The following is an 18,560-nucleotide window of genomic DNA, read 5'->3' as shown; positions in this document are numbered from 1 at the left end:
ACTTTTTGTCCCAAGAGGATATAAATTTAAGTCACAATGACAATCCTGTCACTATGAATGAGGCTAACATAAAAAAATATTTTAGAATAACCTAGGATTTTCCCTTTTCATTATTTTGACTTTCATATTTACTAAGTAATGAAAAAAAAGTTGGTATTACTTGGGTTTCTATATCCGCTACAGTAATTTAAAAATAAAATTTTTGGTGTGCAGTTTGAATATGCCAGACACTCTGCTGGAGAAGGAGGGGCAATCTCCTCCTGTACTAGTCCGATCAGATTTGATGGTACATACATACAAAAAAAGTAACAGTTAAAAAATAAAAGTAAAATCTTTGAAATAAATCCTATTGCTGTGTACCACAGTTAGAACCGACCCACAGCTGACCCTCCAGCGGGTTTTTCAGAGACAGTTAAATGAACCGAAGGAGACTGACCATCCTCCCGTGGAGCAGCTAATGGATGTGAACTGTGTGCCTACAGGATCACTGCGCAGCTTATTGCCACTGGTTTATGGAGCTCTGCTGGCCTAGTGGTAAGGAGTTGTGCTGTCAACCCATATGGTTCAAGTATACCAGCCACTCTTCAGGAGAAAGATGAGCAAGCTCCTCCTGTGTGATTTAGAGCCTCTGAAAATCCAGTGAAGGGTCAGCTGTGAATCAGTTCCAATTCATTGGCATATAACACCAACAAAGACTAGTTAAGGGAATTTTCATTGCCTAGCCTGTAGGGAGTTGCTGTCCATCTGAATCCACAACCTTTAACCAAGGGAGAAAGATGAGCAGTCTTCACCTGTGCAATTTACAGTCTCAGAAACCTATTTCACCCACACAGTACTGAGGTTTTTAAAGACAGACTAGTCTGTTTTCAACTAGAGTTTCTAGTTCATTTTAGGAAAATCACTTTTATTCACATTTACAAGAGTACTTGTATTGTTTTGCAAAATTATTCTCTAGAACAAAAACTTGAAGGCAAATATGTAAAGAATTTCTTTTTAACTTTATTCTATTGAAAGTCACTCGGCTGAATTTTTTAAACTTTTTTTTTTTAAACTGTCAATAGAGTATGTCAAGAAGTGTTGCTGTGTGTGGAAAAAACTCTGTAGTTAAGAAGTTACATAAATACACACTGAGTCACACTACTGTGTACAACTTAAAATTTATTAAACATATACCGTGCTAGGAGCTGTTATCAAAGATGAATATAAAAACAGCTCCTTCCTACTATGAGCACAAGATCAAGTATAACAGTCATGGAAAGAAATTATCATCATGCAAGAATAAAAAGGTTTTGACATAGGGGTTTTGTCAAAGCACAAAAAAGGCAGTCATCACCCCAAAGCCTTACTCAGTCCACGATACTGCATACTTGTTAACGTTCAAGTGCACCCTTCCTGTACTGCTTCCTGCCTTCTGGTGATAAAGTCTGAACACTGCTTCTCTCATTCCAAATTAGCCATACCTTGAACCACCAAATTGGAAAGCCAGGATTAAGAAAAATAATTTCTCCTACAAATTCTCCAATAGTAGCTGCAGTGGCAAGATGCTGCTGTTCTTTGCTTGGCATGTTTATATCTTCAGCAACATTACAGAAACATCAAAACATCTGCCTGTGGCATCTTCTATTCTGGCGCTTGCCACAGACAACTGGTATTATAGCTGTGTTTCTTGATACTCATACTACAGAATAAAGAAAAATCAACAGGAAAAATAACCTAGAGCTCCCATACAGAATATGTAGTGTAGCTAATTCTAAATTAATACCTCTTGATGGCCTTCCACTTCGAGGAAAAAGTATGGAGTCCAAAGAACATGCCATGCTTATCAGCTCTCCTGCCATCCTCAAAACAACTCTAATTCTGAGCTATCTTAAAGCAACACACTTCTGGAAAGCTGCAGTTTTGCACTCAAGTAAGGGAAACTGTTAAACCAGACTGGGGGTAGGGGGAGAAATGGACAAGGCAATTCTGTTTCAAAAGTGTCTCATTAGTACATCATCCTATGCTTTAGAATGTAAGATTCTCCCTTTCCTAGAGTGGGTTCAAGATACTAAAGAGAACACCAGGTATTCCCAATTCAGACCAGGATAAATTGCCATTAAGTTTGCTAGCTCCAACACAAGAGTAGTGCTGCTGTAGCCAACGATTCCTTGGCATACAGACACATTAGAATGATCCTGGCAGCAGCACCAGCTCTTCTCTTTCACCCTCGGCTGTTCCTATAGTCCTTTTGCTAAATCTGCCTCTAAGCTCAGGCGGGAGCTGGGTGGTTCATAATCACCCAGCAGCTGCAGCTGAGCAATACTCTGCCTAATTGTGGCGCTGGAGCAGCTGAGAAGAAGAAAAGAGATAATACATACCCTACCATAGACACACGCAAACGGCTGCACACACTACAAATAAGACACCAAGATATTTTAATAGAACAGGTTCTTCAAAGAACGTAGTTGTAACTCGTTAAAGGAACTTGTGTTTATACCATAAGCCTTTTAAATATGAACTGAAGATGACCTAAACCATGTAGGGTTCTGAATTTTTACTGTCATTTCCTCATTTAAAAAAAAAATCTGCTCACAAGTATCATCCTTATGATTGCAAATTCCTGTGATATAAGAACTTAGTACAGCTGTAATCTCTTTGTTAATCTCACTTTGTAATAATGTATCCAAACCAACAAATTAATCAGCAAACCATAAAACAAGTAAAGCAGCACCAACATTTTTGACATTTCCACACCATTTATTTTCTTTTGAAATAATTTGTTCTTCTTTCAGATGTACAATACAGCATATTCTCTAAGTAAATGAGTACTTATTGTTATGCTAGGAATATAATTTTAAGAACATAAAAATTGAGATGAAATTGTTATGTGCCGTCAAGTCACTTTTGACTCATAGCAACCCTATGTACAACAGCCCTAAAACCTGCTCTATCCTGTGCCAATCACACTGTCTCGTCTCTGACACACCCATCCCGATTACCCCAGTCACTGAATCAATCCACCTCATAGAGGGCCTTCCCCTCCTGCGCTGTCCCTTCACCCTCCCAAGCATCATGTCCCTCTCCAAGGACCTCTCCCTCCTTACAACATGTCCAAAGTATGTTAGACGGAGCCTCAGAATCCTTGCCTCCAAGGAGCAGCCCAGTTTAACCCTCTCCAGGGTGAATCTGTTTGTTTTCCCAGCAGTCCATGGTACCCTCAATACTGTTTTCCAGCACCACAGCTCAAAGGCATCAATTCTCCTTCTATCCTCCTTAGTCACTGTCCAATTCTCTGATGCATAACAAGTGATAGAAAAGACCATGGCCTGTATCAGACGCACCTTAAGTCTCCTGAACTGGAAAAAAAAAAGACTGAAAATGGACAAACGTCAACTTAAAATCTTGAAGTCAATTTTTAGTTTAATGCCATGTTATACAACTTTCTGAAAAAATGGTATGTTTTATACTTGATCACCACACTGCTGCTATTGTTATGTGCGGTCGAGTTACTTGCAAATCATAGTGACCCTATGTACGACAGTTCTGAACCCTACTTTATCCTACTTCCATTACCCCAGTCACTGAGTCAATCCATCTCATCCACGGTCTTCCTCTCTTACTCTGTCCTTTCACCCTCCCAAGTGTAATGACCCTCTTCAAGGACTGGTCCCTCCTGGCAACATATCCAAAGTATGTCAGATGGAGCTTCAGAATCCTTGCCTCCAAGGAGAAGTCTGGTTTCACCCTCTCCAGGAAGAACCTGTCTGTTCTACTGGCAGTCAGTACTCTTCTCTAGCACCCGAGCTCAAAAGCATCAATTCTCCTTCTATCATCACTAGTCACTGTCCATCTTTCTGATGCATTGCAAGTAACTGAAAAGACCATGGCCAGTATCAGGTGCACCTTAGTCTCCCCACAGACATCATTGCTCTTTAGTACTTTGGAGAGGTCTCTGATTGCAGACTTTCCCAATGCAATTCGTCTTTTGAGTTCTTGCCTGTTGGTACCAAGAGTACTGATTGTTAAGCCAAGCAAACTGAAGCTGTTAACAATCTCAATCTCTTCACCCTCTATCATGAAGCTGCCAATTGGCCCAGATGTGTGAATCCTTGTTTTCTTGATGTTGAGCGTCAATTCACATTGAAGGCCGCAGTCCTTGACCTTCTCCATTAGTTCATTTTTGACTGCCAGGAAAACAAACAGATTTATCTTGGAGAGGATTAAACCAAGCTACTCCTTGGAGGCAAGGATTCTGGGGCTTCGTCTGACATACTTTGGACATGTTGCCAGGAGGGACGGGTCCTTGGAGAGGGACATCATGCTTGGGAGGGTTGAGGGACAGCGCAGGAGGGGAAGACCCTCTATGAGATGGATTGATTCGGTGACTGGGGTAATCGGGATGGGTGTGTCGGAGGCGGTGCGGTTGGCACAGGAGAGAGCAGGGTTTAGGGCTGTTGTGCATAGGGTCGCTATGAGTCGGAAACGACTCAACGGCACAACAACAACAATATTACTTCACAAGCCAAACTCACAAATTCACAAAGTCACTCAATACCATGGAGTTGAAACCAAGTCAGCACCCTCCCCAGCAGGTTTTGGAAAGGTGCAAATCACAATGGGAGGAGTTGTCCAGATTCAAATCTCCAGAGATGCATTGCCTTTCGGTTAGTAATCCAACTGCACACACACTCTTCCACTAGTGCTCCCTATACAAGATGAAAAGGATTCTGAAACCTCAGTGTAAACGCTGCTATCTTCTCTCAAAATATTAACACAACTAGCTTATTCTTTAAAAATCAAGAAGAACTTTATTTAGCAATATTTTTCAAAATCCTTTTATCATTGTATTATTTGGGAGTGAGTATTTTCAAGATAGTTAGATGCACTAGTTTATCTATGGTAACTAAATGTTAACAAATCTAATACTGTGTGGGAGCTCTGATGGCTTCGTGGTAAGGAGTTGTGATGCCAACCAAAAGACACACAATTCAAATCTATCAGCTGCTCCATGAGAGAAAGATTAGCAATCTCTTTCCATGCAATATACTGGCTCTTAAAACCTACAGGAGAGTCAGCCATGAGTTGATACATAATGACAACAACAACAATTCTGTTCGGAAAGGATAGCACAGATAGTCTCTAGATATTAAGTTCTCAAATCAAGACACTTAAACAGTGTACATTATATACGGCTTTCTTTTTTAAAATATTGTTTGATGAGCCAAGTCTGTATTGGTTGACATGGTAATTTAAAAATGTGATATTAAAACCAAAACTCAAACTCTTTGCTGTTGAGTTAGAACAGACTCAGCAGAACTTCTACTTAGTTTTCAAGGCTACAAATCTGTTTTTCTCTTGCGTGGAAGAGCTAGTGGATTCAAACCAACAGAAAGGCTCAGCCTGTGGGTTAGCAATGTAGCTCCCTACTTCACCAGAGCTTCCTATTGATATTAGATGTCTTTATTCATATAATGCTCATAGGATCTAATGAATGGTGCCTCCACTGCAAAGACTCATTAGACTGAGAACTATAAGGAAAAATTATCCACATCAATACATTATCTACTGCCGTTGCTGTTGTTTATCGTTGAGTCAGAACCGACCCACAGCTGACCCTCAAGTTCGTTTTCAGAGGCAGTATATAGCGTTGAGTTGAGACTGTCCATCTTTCTCCCATGGAGCAGTTGTTAGATTCAAACCGTGAATGACTGCACTAGCAACTCAATTCCTTACTACTGAGCCACCACTATTTACTACCTAAATAGACTCAAATCTGAACTTTGCATAAATAAATCTCGGGCCTTAAGTTGTTAATCAGTTATAACACACTATTGTTACTTTTGCAAAGCATAAAGGAAACTTATTTGCACATTTCATCCTGAATTTGAAAAAAAAAACCCAAAAACCTAAACCATGTATTAATATTATACTTCAGCCCTACGACAAATTCCACCTATCCCAAGAAGACAGTCAAAGCTATAATTTCACTTTTGGTTGAACAGAAAGGAGTCAATTTTGTGGTTTATGAAGTCAGCAAAAACATACTGCAAAATTAAAGCTACAACAACATTATGGTAGTTACAGCAGACTACATAATTTTAAAGAACCCTTTTTTCCTTCATCCCAGAAACATGCATTTGATTTATCTATCATCTGCAATTAGATCTGGGATAGATGATTTTTCCCTTTAAAATTTAGGACCTTTAACTTGTCAACTTCACTTTAAATCTCCAGTGATATGCAATAGTCAATGTTACCAAATTAATTTTATTAAGCTTCACACAGAACATATATGCACACAGAGTTGAGTAAAATACAATTTTCAAACAGTGCATCCACTTCCTAAACCACATGCCTCTGAAAAGTCTATGAACTTGGAGAAACAACGATAGCTATGGAAAAGCATTAGGTCTTTTGTTCATAGAGTCGCTATGAGTTGACAGCGACTTGACGGCAATCAACAACAGTATATCAAAATCTTACACGTGATGAATACAAAACCGTTGGCTTTCAATACATTAACTGTCCTTTCAAAATGTTTACTGCCCTCTGGGTATCAAGCACTGTGCTACTAGATTTACCATTTGCTTTGCCTGAAACACCTTAAAATCATATGTATCATGATACTTAGTGATTTTTTTCCTAGTGTGTAATTTAACTACAGAAAACTTATTGAAATGGTTAGAAGACAGAATTATCAAAAAATCTTGGTACAGCTGCAAAGCAAATAAGCTACAACTATAAATTACAACAGCCTGAAGCAGTAGAACATACCTACATAATAAAAAGGCATGTATATAAAGTTATGGTTTTACCCAGAAACTTAAGTTTTCCTTTACTCGCTTTAACAATCTGAAAATGACGAGATTTTGTTATTCCACGCTTGCATCAATTAATCATGCATGACATACTTCAACCAAATCCAAAGCACGTCGTCTCCTACTCACTAAAAAAGGAGACTCTACATCGGACTTGATTTTTGAAGAGCGTCTTAAACTCAACCTCATGCCCAATGAAGCAAAAGCTGGGAGCAAGTTAAGAAAAAAAGGAAAACACTTTCAAACAAATGTTCTGTAACTCATGTGGACCGGGAAGCGAAGCACACGGGAGGCGGAGGGGCAGAGCACTGCAAAAGTGGATCCTGAAAGGCATATTTCCTCCCCCAACCCCCAACCCAAAACAAAGGAAAACTTTTAACATGTTGCGGCTTTCAATCAAACCAAGTAAAAGAAGACGCTCCCTCCACCCCCCACCTCCATGCACTTCTCGCCCAGCACAGTTGCCACCGGGTGTCAGCGGACACACAGGTCCCCAACCTCGGGGACAGGAAGGGGCGGCTCACCTCGGTGGTGGTAGCCCAGCAGGAAGGGGGTCGGAGGCTCGGGGCCTCCAGGAGGGCCGGGCGCGGCCGGCGGGCGGAGCCGGGGCCGCGGGCGAGCAGGTAGCTCCGGGAAGGAGACACGCCCGCGGGCCGAGCGCCGGCGAGCCGGGCCGGGGGAGGGGAGAAGTTTCTCCCCAACTTCCCGACTCGGAGCCCGCGGGGGCGGGGAGCTGCGGCGGGGCGCGGGCGGCCGGCGGGGCCTAGCGCCGTCCTGTGCGGGGCCGGCGAAGCCGCCAGGTCCTTACCTGCCCTCGAGCCGCGCTCGCAGAAGTCGCCGGGGCGGCGGTGGCGTCTCGGGGCGGAGGGGAGGGGGCGGCGGCAAGGCCCGGGGCCCGGGGCCCGGTCCCTCCTCCACCTCCTGGTCCCGGGGCGCCGGGCGGCAGCAACGACGGAGAGCCAGCCGTGGGCCCGGTCCTTGAGGAGGAGGGAACTCCGGCCGCCCAACCCTCCGCCTGGCCCGCGCCCTCCGCCTCGCGCGCTCGCCACCGCCCTCCCGCTCGCGGCTCCGCCCTCTCCCGGCGGGGCGGGGCGCGACAGGCTACGGTACCTGCGCGCGCCCGGCCGTCGGCTCACCGGAACTCGCGCCCGCGGCGCCTGGCGTCCCCTTTCCGGCGCCGGCGCGCTCAGCGCCCCGCGCCCCTCGGGTCCGGCTGGTCGTCGGCGGGCCCGAGTCACTTCTCCCGGCCCAACATGGCGGCGGGGTCCGGCACTGGTTCCCGAGGCGGAGCGGGCTGAGGGGGCGTGAGCAGCAGGCGCTGTGCACCCCGAGGAGCGACCGCCGGCGCCCCTCCCCACGCGCGCCCCCGCGGCCCCTCGGACGGCTGGCGGGGCTGCGGCGCACGCCCCGGCTTTGCTCTTTCTAACCCCGCTCCCTCGGGTGAGGGCTCTGGCGTGGGAACGGGCAGGGTTGAGGATTTGGGGGGCTTGTTGGCTCCGTGCTCGGCTTCCACACCTTCTGTCGCTGGTAGTGAGATCTCAGCGCCGCCACGGGAGGCGTCACGAACACCCTCCTCACCTTCCTGGTCGCCGTCCAGAAACGCTGGCCGCCGGCCTGCGGTCCCGCTGGGACGCTGCCCCTGCCCCGGGAGCTTCCTGTTGACGGAGGGCGACCCGCGTGTCTGCTGGCGACTCCCCCAGTGATGGTAAAACGGGTTTCCTGCAGGGTCCCCGCCACAACCCGGGGCGAGCTGGGTCAGGTATTCTTCCAGCTGTGGGAGCAGAGGCTGAGCTCCCCGGAGTGGAACGGCCACAGCTCGGATCCTGTTCATATGAGTCCAGTCACCTTTGCCATTTTCCTGTAACCATTCCCTGAAGGAGGTGGGGGAAGGATCTGGAAGCAACTGGGATAAAGATAAGGCTTAGGCAAGGTCCAAGCACGCTCCTTATGCTAAAATCACTTCTGCTCTGACTCTTCAACTGACTTCCTCTTTGCATTTCCTCTTTGGTGGGATTGTTGTTTAATGTGGGATTGTTGGTTTCTTTTGTGTGGTTTTAGCCAAATTCAGAATGATCTTCTGTAGATACTCTCAGATTAACACCAGTTTCAGAATTCGGCTCTTCTAGGAACTCGGGAAATGCATATGAAGGTTTAAAAAAAAATTGTGTTTCCTCATCTCGACAAAGATAGACATAAATAGGCTTGTAAACAAAAGATGGATGGTACTTGTATTTAGCTGCTAAAAATTAATTTGTCATAAACTGTCTTGGGCGTTTTTTCCGTACAAGCTATTGTTTTGTATTTATTGTATGTAAATTTACATTGAGCTTTTGTCTTTCCAAAATTACAAATAAAATCAACAAAATTTTGGTGTTTTGTTTTCATAAACTTTCAACCTTAAAAAAAAATCTTCCCTAAAATACTTCATTTTTCCCAGTTTAAGGGTTGACGTGGCTTTCAGTTTCTCTGTGGGATTTTAATGGTGGGGAGAGGATAACAAAATCTGCAGGAGTACTCCTTGGAGTCAAGGATGCTGACACTTTGGCTCATATTCTGTGGGTGTATTGTTAAGAGCGACAAGACTGGAAAAAGACTGAGAAGCGCCTGAGAGAGCTGGATTCACACAGTGACTGTAACAATGGGTTTAAAGCTTTCAATCTGTTGACACAGGGGTGTTAGGAATCGGTCAACTTGACTCCTATCAACAAGAACTGCAAGGTTCAATGCCATGTACATTATCCCTTCTTAGTTTTTCCCCTAACCCCCAGTCAATCCTGTTATAAGTGGTATTTATACAGTATTTGTCTTTTTGTGACTGAGATATTTCACTAAGCATAATGTCCTCCATGGTCACCTATTTTGTCTAATGAGTTGTTTTTCAGTGCTGCATAATATTCCATTGTGTGAATATACCACAGCTCCTCTATCCATTTGTTTTTTGATGGGCACTTGGGTTGTTTTCAACTCTTTGCTATTGTGAACAAAGCAGCAATAAACATGGATATGCATATATCTGCTTGGGTGATGGTTCTGGTTTCTTTACGGTATATTCCCAGAGAACTATATAAAAGGAATATAGGAATAGGTATTGTTGGTATGACAAGACAGTAATAGCTACATAGTAAAGTGGTCTTGGTGGGGGGACCTGTATAACAATGAGAGAACTTTTTGTTCAAAGAAAAAAAGCAAACTGGGGACGGGGCAAAATGTACAACAAAGAATGAATGGAAATCCAAGTTCTTTATAAACTTAGAATAAAATCTCAATTAAAAAAGACCAGCAAGGTTCAAAATCAAGAAAGGCGTTCATCAGGGATGTATCCCTTCTCCATCCATATCCAATGCTGAACAAATTGTTTTAAGAAACGAAGAATGTGGTGCCAGGATCAGGGAAGACCATGAACAACCTGCATTATGCAGATGATATGCAGCCTTACTCACTGAAAGTGAGGAGGACTTGTAAGTACTTACTGCAGATGATCAAGGGTTACAGCCTTTAATATGGATTATATTTCAATATCAAGAATCTTGGCTTTTTCAACATTCAAGACAAATCCTCATCACTGGGCTGATAGGAGATGGAGAAAATACAAGAACTTGTCAACAATTTCATCCTACTTGGAGGCACAATCAATATGCTTGCAAGCAGCAGTCAACAAGTCAAAAAGCAAGTCGTGTTGGGTGAAATCTGCTTTCAGGGACTTCTCCAGAGTACTAAAGAGTAATGTGGTGTGCTGGTGTGCGTTTGGTTTGGAACTGACTCAGCTGACCTTCCAGTGGCTTTTCAAGTCAGTTTATTCACACAGCAGGAGATTGCCCATCCTTTTCTCACACAGCAGCTGGTGGATTCAAACTGCATGCCTTTGTGATTGTAAGACAGATTCTTAGCACTAGAACACCAGAGTTCCTAAAGGGTAATGATGTGAGTTTAACTTTATTCAGGCCATGGTCTTTTCAAGTACTTGCTATTTATCTGAAAATTGGACAAGGATAATAACAAAAGAGATGTTTTTGAATTGTAGTGTTGGAGGGGAGTATTGAAATATCCCATGGACTGCCAAGAGAACAAGCAGGTCTGTCCTGGAGAAAGTGAAATCAGGTGCTCCTTGGAGGCAACGATAGTGAAATTCAGTCTCACTTAGGGTATGTTGTGAGGAGGGTCCGGTCCTTGGAGTACATCATGCTTGGAAATGTGGAAGGTCTGCCTAAGGGAGGAAGACCCTCAACAGGATGGATTGACGCAGTGACTGACAATGGGCTCACATGTGTCAGAGATGGTGAGAATGACATAGGATAGGGTAAGGTTCAGATCTGTTCACAGGGTCACTATGAGTCAGAGTCAACAGCATAAACTAACAGCAACAATATTGCTGTGTATTTTTTTTTCTTTTTTAAGGAAAGTACCCTACCTTAGTCTGTCTTCTTTATTTTTTGAATATTCATTATCTAGTGCAAACCTTCCATATAAATAACATGGAGACTTGTCCATCTTATATTCAGTGGCTCATTTGTTAACCAGTAATAGGTGTTTAAAATGGAAAGAATTTGGAAAGGTTTCCCTGCAATTGATAATAATAGAAATTGCTGTTAACAGAAAATCTCATTTATGAAATGAACAATGAGGAACCTCACCTTATGTTTCCCTCCCACACAAGATAAAGGCCTGCTGTTGTTGCTTTTTTATATTAACTAGTAATAGCAACCCTATGTTCAACAGAATAAAACCCTACACAATCCAGCACCAACCTCCCAGTTCTGTATATAAACCTAAAGTTGCAGTTATTTTGTCAATCCATCTCACTGAGGGTCTTCTTTGACCTATTTTCCTAACATATTGTCTAAGACAGATTTGTTCTATTGGCAAGCAGCCTGTGGGGTATTCAATATTCTTCACCACTACCACCATGATTCAAAGGCACCAGTTCTTTGATTTTCCGTATTCATTGTCCAACTTTTACATATATGTGAAGCAACTGAAAATGTCATGGCTTGACTCAGACATACGTTAATTTTCAAAGTAGCATCTTTGCTTGTTAGCACTTAAAAGGAGTCCTTAATAGCAGATTTCCCCAATGCAGTAAGTCATTTCATATCTTCTGCTTTCATGAGCTTTTATTGTCAACACAAGTAAAATCCTTGACAACTTCTATTTTTTTCATTGTTTAGCATAATGTTGCACATTCATCCATTAAGAGGATTTTTGTTTTCTTGATGTTGAGGTATAATACAAACTAAAGGCTATATTGTCGATGTTATTGATTGCAATTGAGTCAAGCACGACTCAGTGACCCTATGAACAAAAGGCCTGAAGCCCTTCTATAACTACTTATCAAAGATTATAGTTTACCAAGGCATGTTTTTTAGGCATTTGAACTTGATTAGTAAGTGCTTCAAGTCTTCATTTTCAGTAAGTAAGGCTGTACCATCTGCTTTTTGCAGGTTGTTTATACTGCATTTTTCTATATAATCCACCTCCTCAGATTATTTGTTCAGCATACAGATTGAATATACAGTATGAAAGAACACAACACTGATGCTTATTTTTCCTGATTTTAAACCACATATTGTTCTGTTTGAATGCCCGATTCTTGGTCTATGTACACATTCTGTAGAAGCATAGGTGTTCTGGGATTCCTATACTTTGCAATGTTATTCATAATTTATAATGATGCATGTAGTCCAATGCCTTTGTATACTTAGTAAGACACAAGTAAAGAGACATCTGACTGATTAGCGCTGCTTTTATTCAAGACCTATCTGACATCGGCAGTGATAACCCTCATTCCATGCATTCTCCTTTTGATTCCAGCTTGAATTTCTGGCTCTTGTTCATGCACTGCTTCATTCACTTATGAATTATCTCCTTTAAGTTTTTACCTGTGTGAGACTTTAAAAAATTGTATGACAGTGTGAAGACAGCTGATTCTGACCTTTGTTATTCCACAAGGGAGAACTGTCCCCATCAACATCCTCAACACCAAACCTATTCCCATGAGATCAGACATGTTCCCACATTCTTACCCTTATATCCACCACTTCAGATACCAATTGTCCCTTTCAGCTCTGTGTTCTACTAGTGGGTCTGCAATCCATTGTAGTGGCCACACAGACTTTATTGAGCCAAACTTATGATTATGGGGCTTATTAGAGAAGTTAACAGGTTACAAAATCAGGTTAGCAATGGGATATAATTTCTCATTCAGGACTGCTGTTCAAGCTTGCTTGCAGGCCCATTGGCCTTCAGCTTTACGGCTATGGCCAGTGTTACAAAGCTCTCTTCATCCAGCCCATTATGGTGGCTCCTCTCAAGCAAGCTTGGATGAAGGCCCAGGCTTTGGCTCCGTGGTGAACTAGTAGAAATCAGCTCTGTCTCATGTCTCTAGTTCACTGCTGCTGCTCTCATATAAGTCCCATTCCAATTGATGCAGCAATCTCTAGTCCTGAAGAATACGTGTATTGCATTTCCTGTTTCTTCTCTATTGGCAGTGAGTTTCTTAATTTTTGTCACTGAATTTGATCAGTTTAATCCTGTTGGGATGACAAAACTGGCCAATCCTCTTATGAATAGGCTATTGCTATGTGCCATCAAATTGGAAATGACTCATAGCTGACCCTCCCCATAGGTTTTCAGGGGCCATAAGGAGGAGACTGTCCAGCTGGTGGATCCAAACCATGTGCTTTTGTGTTGTCAGCATGGTCTCTTAACCACTAGACCACTAGAACTTCCTCGTGAATAAACTATAAACCATATTTGCATGTTCCCACTCAGTCATGTGGCAAAAGTGAAAGGCAATGGCCTAGAAAAGACATTTTGAACAATAAACTCATTGTACTATAAGTGATATTAATTGTTCACTGATTTCCTCATTGTACTTGGTCACCTTTTCTTTTTTTTGAAAGGGCACAGATGTGGATGACTTCAGTTAATTAGCTTGGTAACTGTCTTCCAGATTACTTGGCATGTGTGAATGAGCTTATATAGGGTTTCATCTGCTTATTGCAATACGTCGGTTAATATTCTGTCAGTTCCTGGAGTCTTACTATTTTATTTATTTATCTATCTATCTATCTATCTATCTATTTAGCCAATGCCTTCAGTGCAACTTGAACTTCCTTCAGTACCATTGGTTCTTTATTATGTGCTACCTCCTGAACTAAGTGAATATTGACCAATTTTTTTGGTTTATTTGTTTTTGTTTTGATAGTTTTTTTTGTTAGCAGGGAGTGGGGTTTTATTTTTTTTTATTAATTTCTTTATTTTTCATTTCAATGAACATCTACAGAGATTTTGGAATTCCATTCATTCATTGTTCCCCCCCCCGTTTGCTCCTCTCCTTCAAAAGCAAAAGAAAAACTCCCTCATTGGTATGCAATCCCCCCCCACATCCCCCAACCCCAGATATAATCCACTCTGCAACCCTCATTCTGTACTCTTACGATAAACATAATGCTCTAAAATATAAAATATTCTCTCCCCCAAAGACTTCAATGCTGTAAACATATTTCATCCAGTTTTTCTCAATCTTACCCCCATCCCTATGTCAGCCTCATTCTACAACAGTGGCACCATATAGCATTTGTCCCTTTGTGACTGAGATACCTCACTCAGCATAATGTCCTCCAGGGTCACCCATTTTGAATAATATTACATGAGTTCCTTGTTTTTCAGTGCAGCATAATATTCCATTGTGCGAATATACCACAGCTTCTCTACCCATTCGTTTGTTGATGGGCATTTAGGTTGTTTCCAACTCCTTGCTACTGTAAACAAAGCCACAATAAACATGGGTATGCATATATCTACTTGGGTGCCATTTATGGTCTCTTTAGAGTATGACCAATTATTTTTGATAGAGTAAATCTATGTATTCCTTTCACCTTGTTTAGATGTTTCTGTGTTACTCAGGGTCGTACCCATAGATTCCTTCAGTACTGCAACTTCAGATTTAACTGTTTTCTGCAGTTATTTTCACTTGAAAATGCCACACATGTCTGCTAGTTTGCCCAATGTGGTGGCTTTCATGTTGCTGTGATTCTGTAATCTATGCTACCGGCATTTCAGATACCAGAAGGGTCACATGGTGGACCAGTTTCAGCAAAGCTTCCAGACCAAGACAAACTAGGAAGAAAGACTTGGCCCTGTGAATAGCAATGACTGTATATGGATGTGCATATGTGTAAAGGAATGATAAGGCCCCTAAATCTTAAAACTCCAGGGAAAGGATGCTGGATGAAGAAGCTAGGGAAACTTCTAAAAAATTAATATTACTAAAATAAGCAAGAGGAAGACCCTCGACCGGGTGGATTGCCACAGTGACTACCGCAATGGGCTCTAGTGTGTCAGGAAGTATGAAGATGGCACAGGATAGGATGAGGTTCAGAGCTGTTGTTCTTAGGGTCGCTATGAATAGTACTTGATGGCACCTAACAACAAGAAGAAGTTTATTTAAGATTTTTGAAAAAAAATTGTTTCAGCGAGCATCTTCATTATGACTTTGGAACATGTTATTCTGCCAAGAAATGCCTTTGTTTGGGGTAAACCTATCTGTTCTCAGTGATGGAGTGTTGCTATAGAGGCTGGGTTGATTCTCTCTTCCTGGTGAGAAGGAAGATATTACACAGACAGTATGCATTGCTCTGTGCTCTCCAATTACCTCCCCTGTTGATGATGCTACCATCAAATTGGCTATGACTCATAGCAACCCTATGAACAATAGACCCTTTCCTACCGTTTTGTTACTGTCTGTCATGCTTGAGCTCATTGGGACAGTCACTGTGCCAGTTCACTTCATCAAGTTTTCTTCTCTTTCACTGATTCTACTTTTCTCAGTATGAAGTTTCTGCCCCCCAAGGACTTAGAGGACTTATCTCTTCTGATGATAACATGGCCAAAGTATGTGAGACCAAGTTTCACCATCCTTGTCTCTAAGGAACACCCTGGCTGTACTTCCTCGAAGGCAGACATGTTGGTTCTTTTGAAGTCCGTGGAATATTCAATGCTCTTCTCCAGCACCACAATTCAAAGGTATTGAGCCTTCCTAAGTCATTCTTTTTAATTGTCCAATTTTCAGGTGCAACTGAAAAGACTTGAATCAGTTATTTCTTACCACTGAATCAGCATCACCCATTACAACCCCCCTAAAATACTTATCTAAAATAAATGTTTTGGACTAGATTTGAGATAATTTCTCAAAATTGAATGTCTATCATGTCCACTCTTTGTTTGAAGTTACCTGCACCACCTTGTGACCAAACCTGTTTCTAGGTCCAATTTGAAAGAATATGAGCACTTCCTTAAGCAAAGATTTTGAGGATCAGGAAAAATAAATGTATTTATGAGTGTAAGCTCATTATATCAACCAACTGCTCAATGCTTTGAACATCTTCATTGCCTCAGGATTGAACCATTAAAGGATTCATTCCCTTCAACTGGGAAAAGCTGCCTAAGAAAACCATCCAGTTAGTGAATTCCACAGATGGCAATCAAACATGTGCTTCGGCGACTTTCACACATCTCCCTGCTTCCAGTTTTTTACCTTCTCCAGCTTCTAACCATTTGGTTAAAAAGGGAGGAGGAGCTCATTCACAATCTTGGAATTTCATTCTATGGTTCTTCCAGTCCCAGGACTATTTTCTGGAAATCTTAAGAAAAAAACAAAACAACCCAAACCAGACAAGTCTATCTCGGACGAGGTGCAGCCAAGGTGCTTCTTAGAGGTAAGGATGGAGAAATTTTTGTCTCACATACTTTGGGCATGGAGTCAGTAGTCAATCCTTGGAGAAAAGCATCATACTGGGAAAAGAGGAAGGTCAGAGAAAGAGAGGCAAACCTTAATGAGATATATTGACACAGTAATTGTAACAGTGGGCTCAAGCATACCCGTGGGGGTGGTACCGGAGCGAGCAAGGTTCAGATTTGTTCATAGGGTTGTGGTGAGTTGTAGTCAACTTAATGACATCTAGCAACGACAACAATCTTTGCTGTTAGAATCTACCTTGAGGTCATCTCTAAACTTGTTTCTCAGGCATGAATTCTTTCTAGTTCTTTTTTGAAGTTTGGCCCAGGTCCATTCTAGCTACCAAAGTCCTTACTTTCAGCTCTAGCCCCTCACAGCCACTCTGCATGTTACCTGCAGATTTAATCTTTTGTATTCTTGTTTCCTCTTTTTTTTTCTTTCCAGGGACAGCAGTTTGTAAACTGGATGGGCACCTGAGATCTTCGCATGTGCTCTTCACTTAGCAGACCCAGTCATGGGCACTTGAAGGTGTCTGCTTAATTCAGGCTCCTCTACTCCAAGAATTGACCTCCTACTGATACTTAGAGAGGGAATGTTGGTGGCCTAGTGGTTAAAGAGTTGTACTGTCAATCCACAGGTAGCAAATGCAGCTCAAATCCACCCACTGCTCCTTATGACAAAGATGGGCCTCCTCCTGCCTGTTTTACAGTCTCTGAAAAGTCACTGAGTTGAGTAATTACAATGTATCTTCAATCTATAGAGAGCTCTAAGGGCGTAGTCTATACGGAATTAGGCAGCTAAATCAAAGGCCAGGCCTCTATGGCAATTCGAATCCACCAGCAAATCCTTGTGGAATGGCTTTGACCATCTTTTGACTTTGTCCTCAATCTGAGTAGTACTAATTCTGAGTTCCAACTTGTAATTTTTTTTTGTTTTGAGAGAGGAATACAAAAGTGACTCTAATTCTTCATGGTGGCTACCGTGAAGTTGAGAGTGCAATGGCAGAAAACGAGTTTACAAGGCTGGGAGATTTCAGTAGAAATGGGCAGGTATGCAGTGCTGATGATGCCTGCCTGCATCCCATGCAGACCATTGTTCCTTCCATCCTTTGCCTTCCTTGTTTCTAACCCACTAATCTTCCTGTTGACTTTCTGGGCTTTTTCTGATAGATTATCTTCATGCTTAAATTAAGTAAAGACATTTTCTATTCTTTGCAAATAAGAACTCATACTATTAAAAGGCAACTGCTTTGTAGTTGCTGTTTACACTAATGACAGTAACCTCAGATACGGGGAGGGGAACAGGGCTTCTCCTGCCATGTGCACAGAAAGGAGAAAGTCAGTTTTCAGAGAGAGATGGAGAAAGCGGGTGCACAGAAAGAAGCAGAAGAGCCCCTAATTCTATGACTCATGTTGTCTTGAGGAAACCCCAAAGCTAGACCAACTGGCAACACAGCCCTTTCTGCCTGTCCATGACAGTCATTGCTTTTAGATCCCAGAGCACCAACTTCATCTTCAAAATCCTTCTTAGCATAATGATTCAGAGCAAACTCAATGTCATCCAATCCATGATGACCCTCCATCTGGTTTCCAAGTCAACCATCAAATGGCCTTGGGTTTCTCTTGTAGAGTGGCTGGTGAATTTGAACCATAAATTTTTCAGTTAGCAGTCCAACATGAAACTTAAATCACCAGGATGCTGATGACTCAAGCAGGAATCACAGAATTAGAGTTAAAATACGTTGACATTTCTTTGCTTATTATACCATATCATTTTCTCCCAAGATCTTAATTTGAAAAGCCAACCTGTATGCAGAACAGATTATCCGAGAGGCTCAGCTCTATGAGGAGAAGCATGGCGTCAGGATTGGTGGAAGATCTATCAACAATCTGCATTATGAGATGACACAACCCTGCTTGCTGAAACTGAGGAGGACCTGAAATGCTTGCTGCAGAGGGTCAAGGACTGCAGCCTTCAGTATGGATTGAGGCTCAGTGTCAAGAAGACAAAGATTCTCACCACTGGAC

General features: G+C 42.3%; 1 protein-coding gene across 1 annotated transcript in view; it reads right to left on the bottom strand.

The window, feature by feature from the left end:
- Positions 1 to 2,216: 2,216 nt before the first annotated feature.
- LOC102848786 (collagen alpha-1(I) chain-like) overlaps positions 2,217 to 18,560 on the bottom strand; it is a 19,758-nt gene continuing 3,414 nt past the window's right edge. Inside the window, exons 2-4 of the mRNA XM_006901293.1 lie at positions 8,313 to 8,700; positions 7,296 to 8,244; positions 2,217 to 2,328 (exon numbers count right to left, since the gene is read on the bottom strand). Coding sequence (XP_006901355.1) covers positions 2,217 to 2,328; positions 7,296 to 8,244; positions 8,313 to 8,700 — 1,449 coding nt within the window. The remainder of the gene's footprint in view (positions 2,329 to 7,295; positions 8,245 to 8,312; positions 8,701 to 18,560) is intronic.

The sequence above is a fragment of the Elephantulus edwardii genome, unplaced genomic scaffold (assembly GCF_000299155.1).
Source record: "Elephantulus edwardii isolate Elephantulus edwardi_28Jun2011 unplaced genomic scaffold, EleEdw1.0 scaffold00316, whole genome shotgun sequence".
NCBI lineage: Eukaryota > Metazoa > Chordata > Mammalia > Macroscelidea > Macroscelididae > Elephantulus > Elephantulus edwardii.
This window is presented reverse-complemented; position numbering and strand designations above follow the sequence as displayed.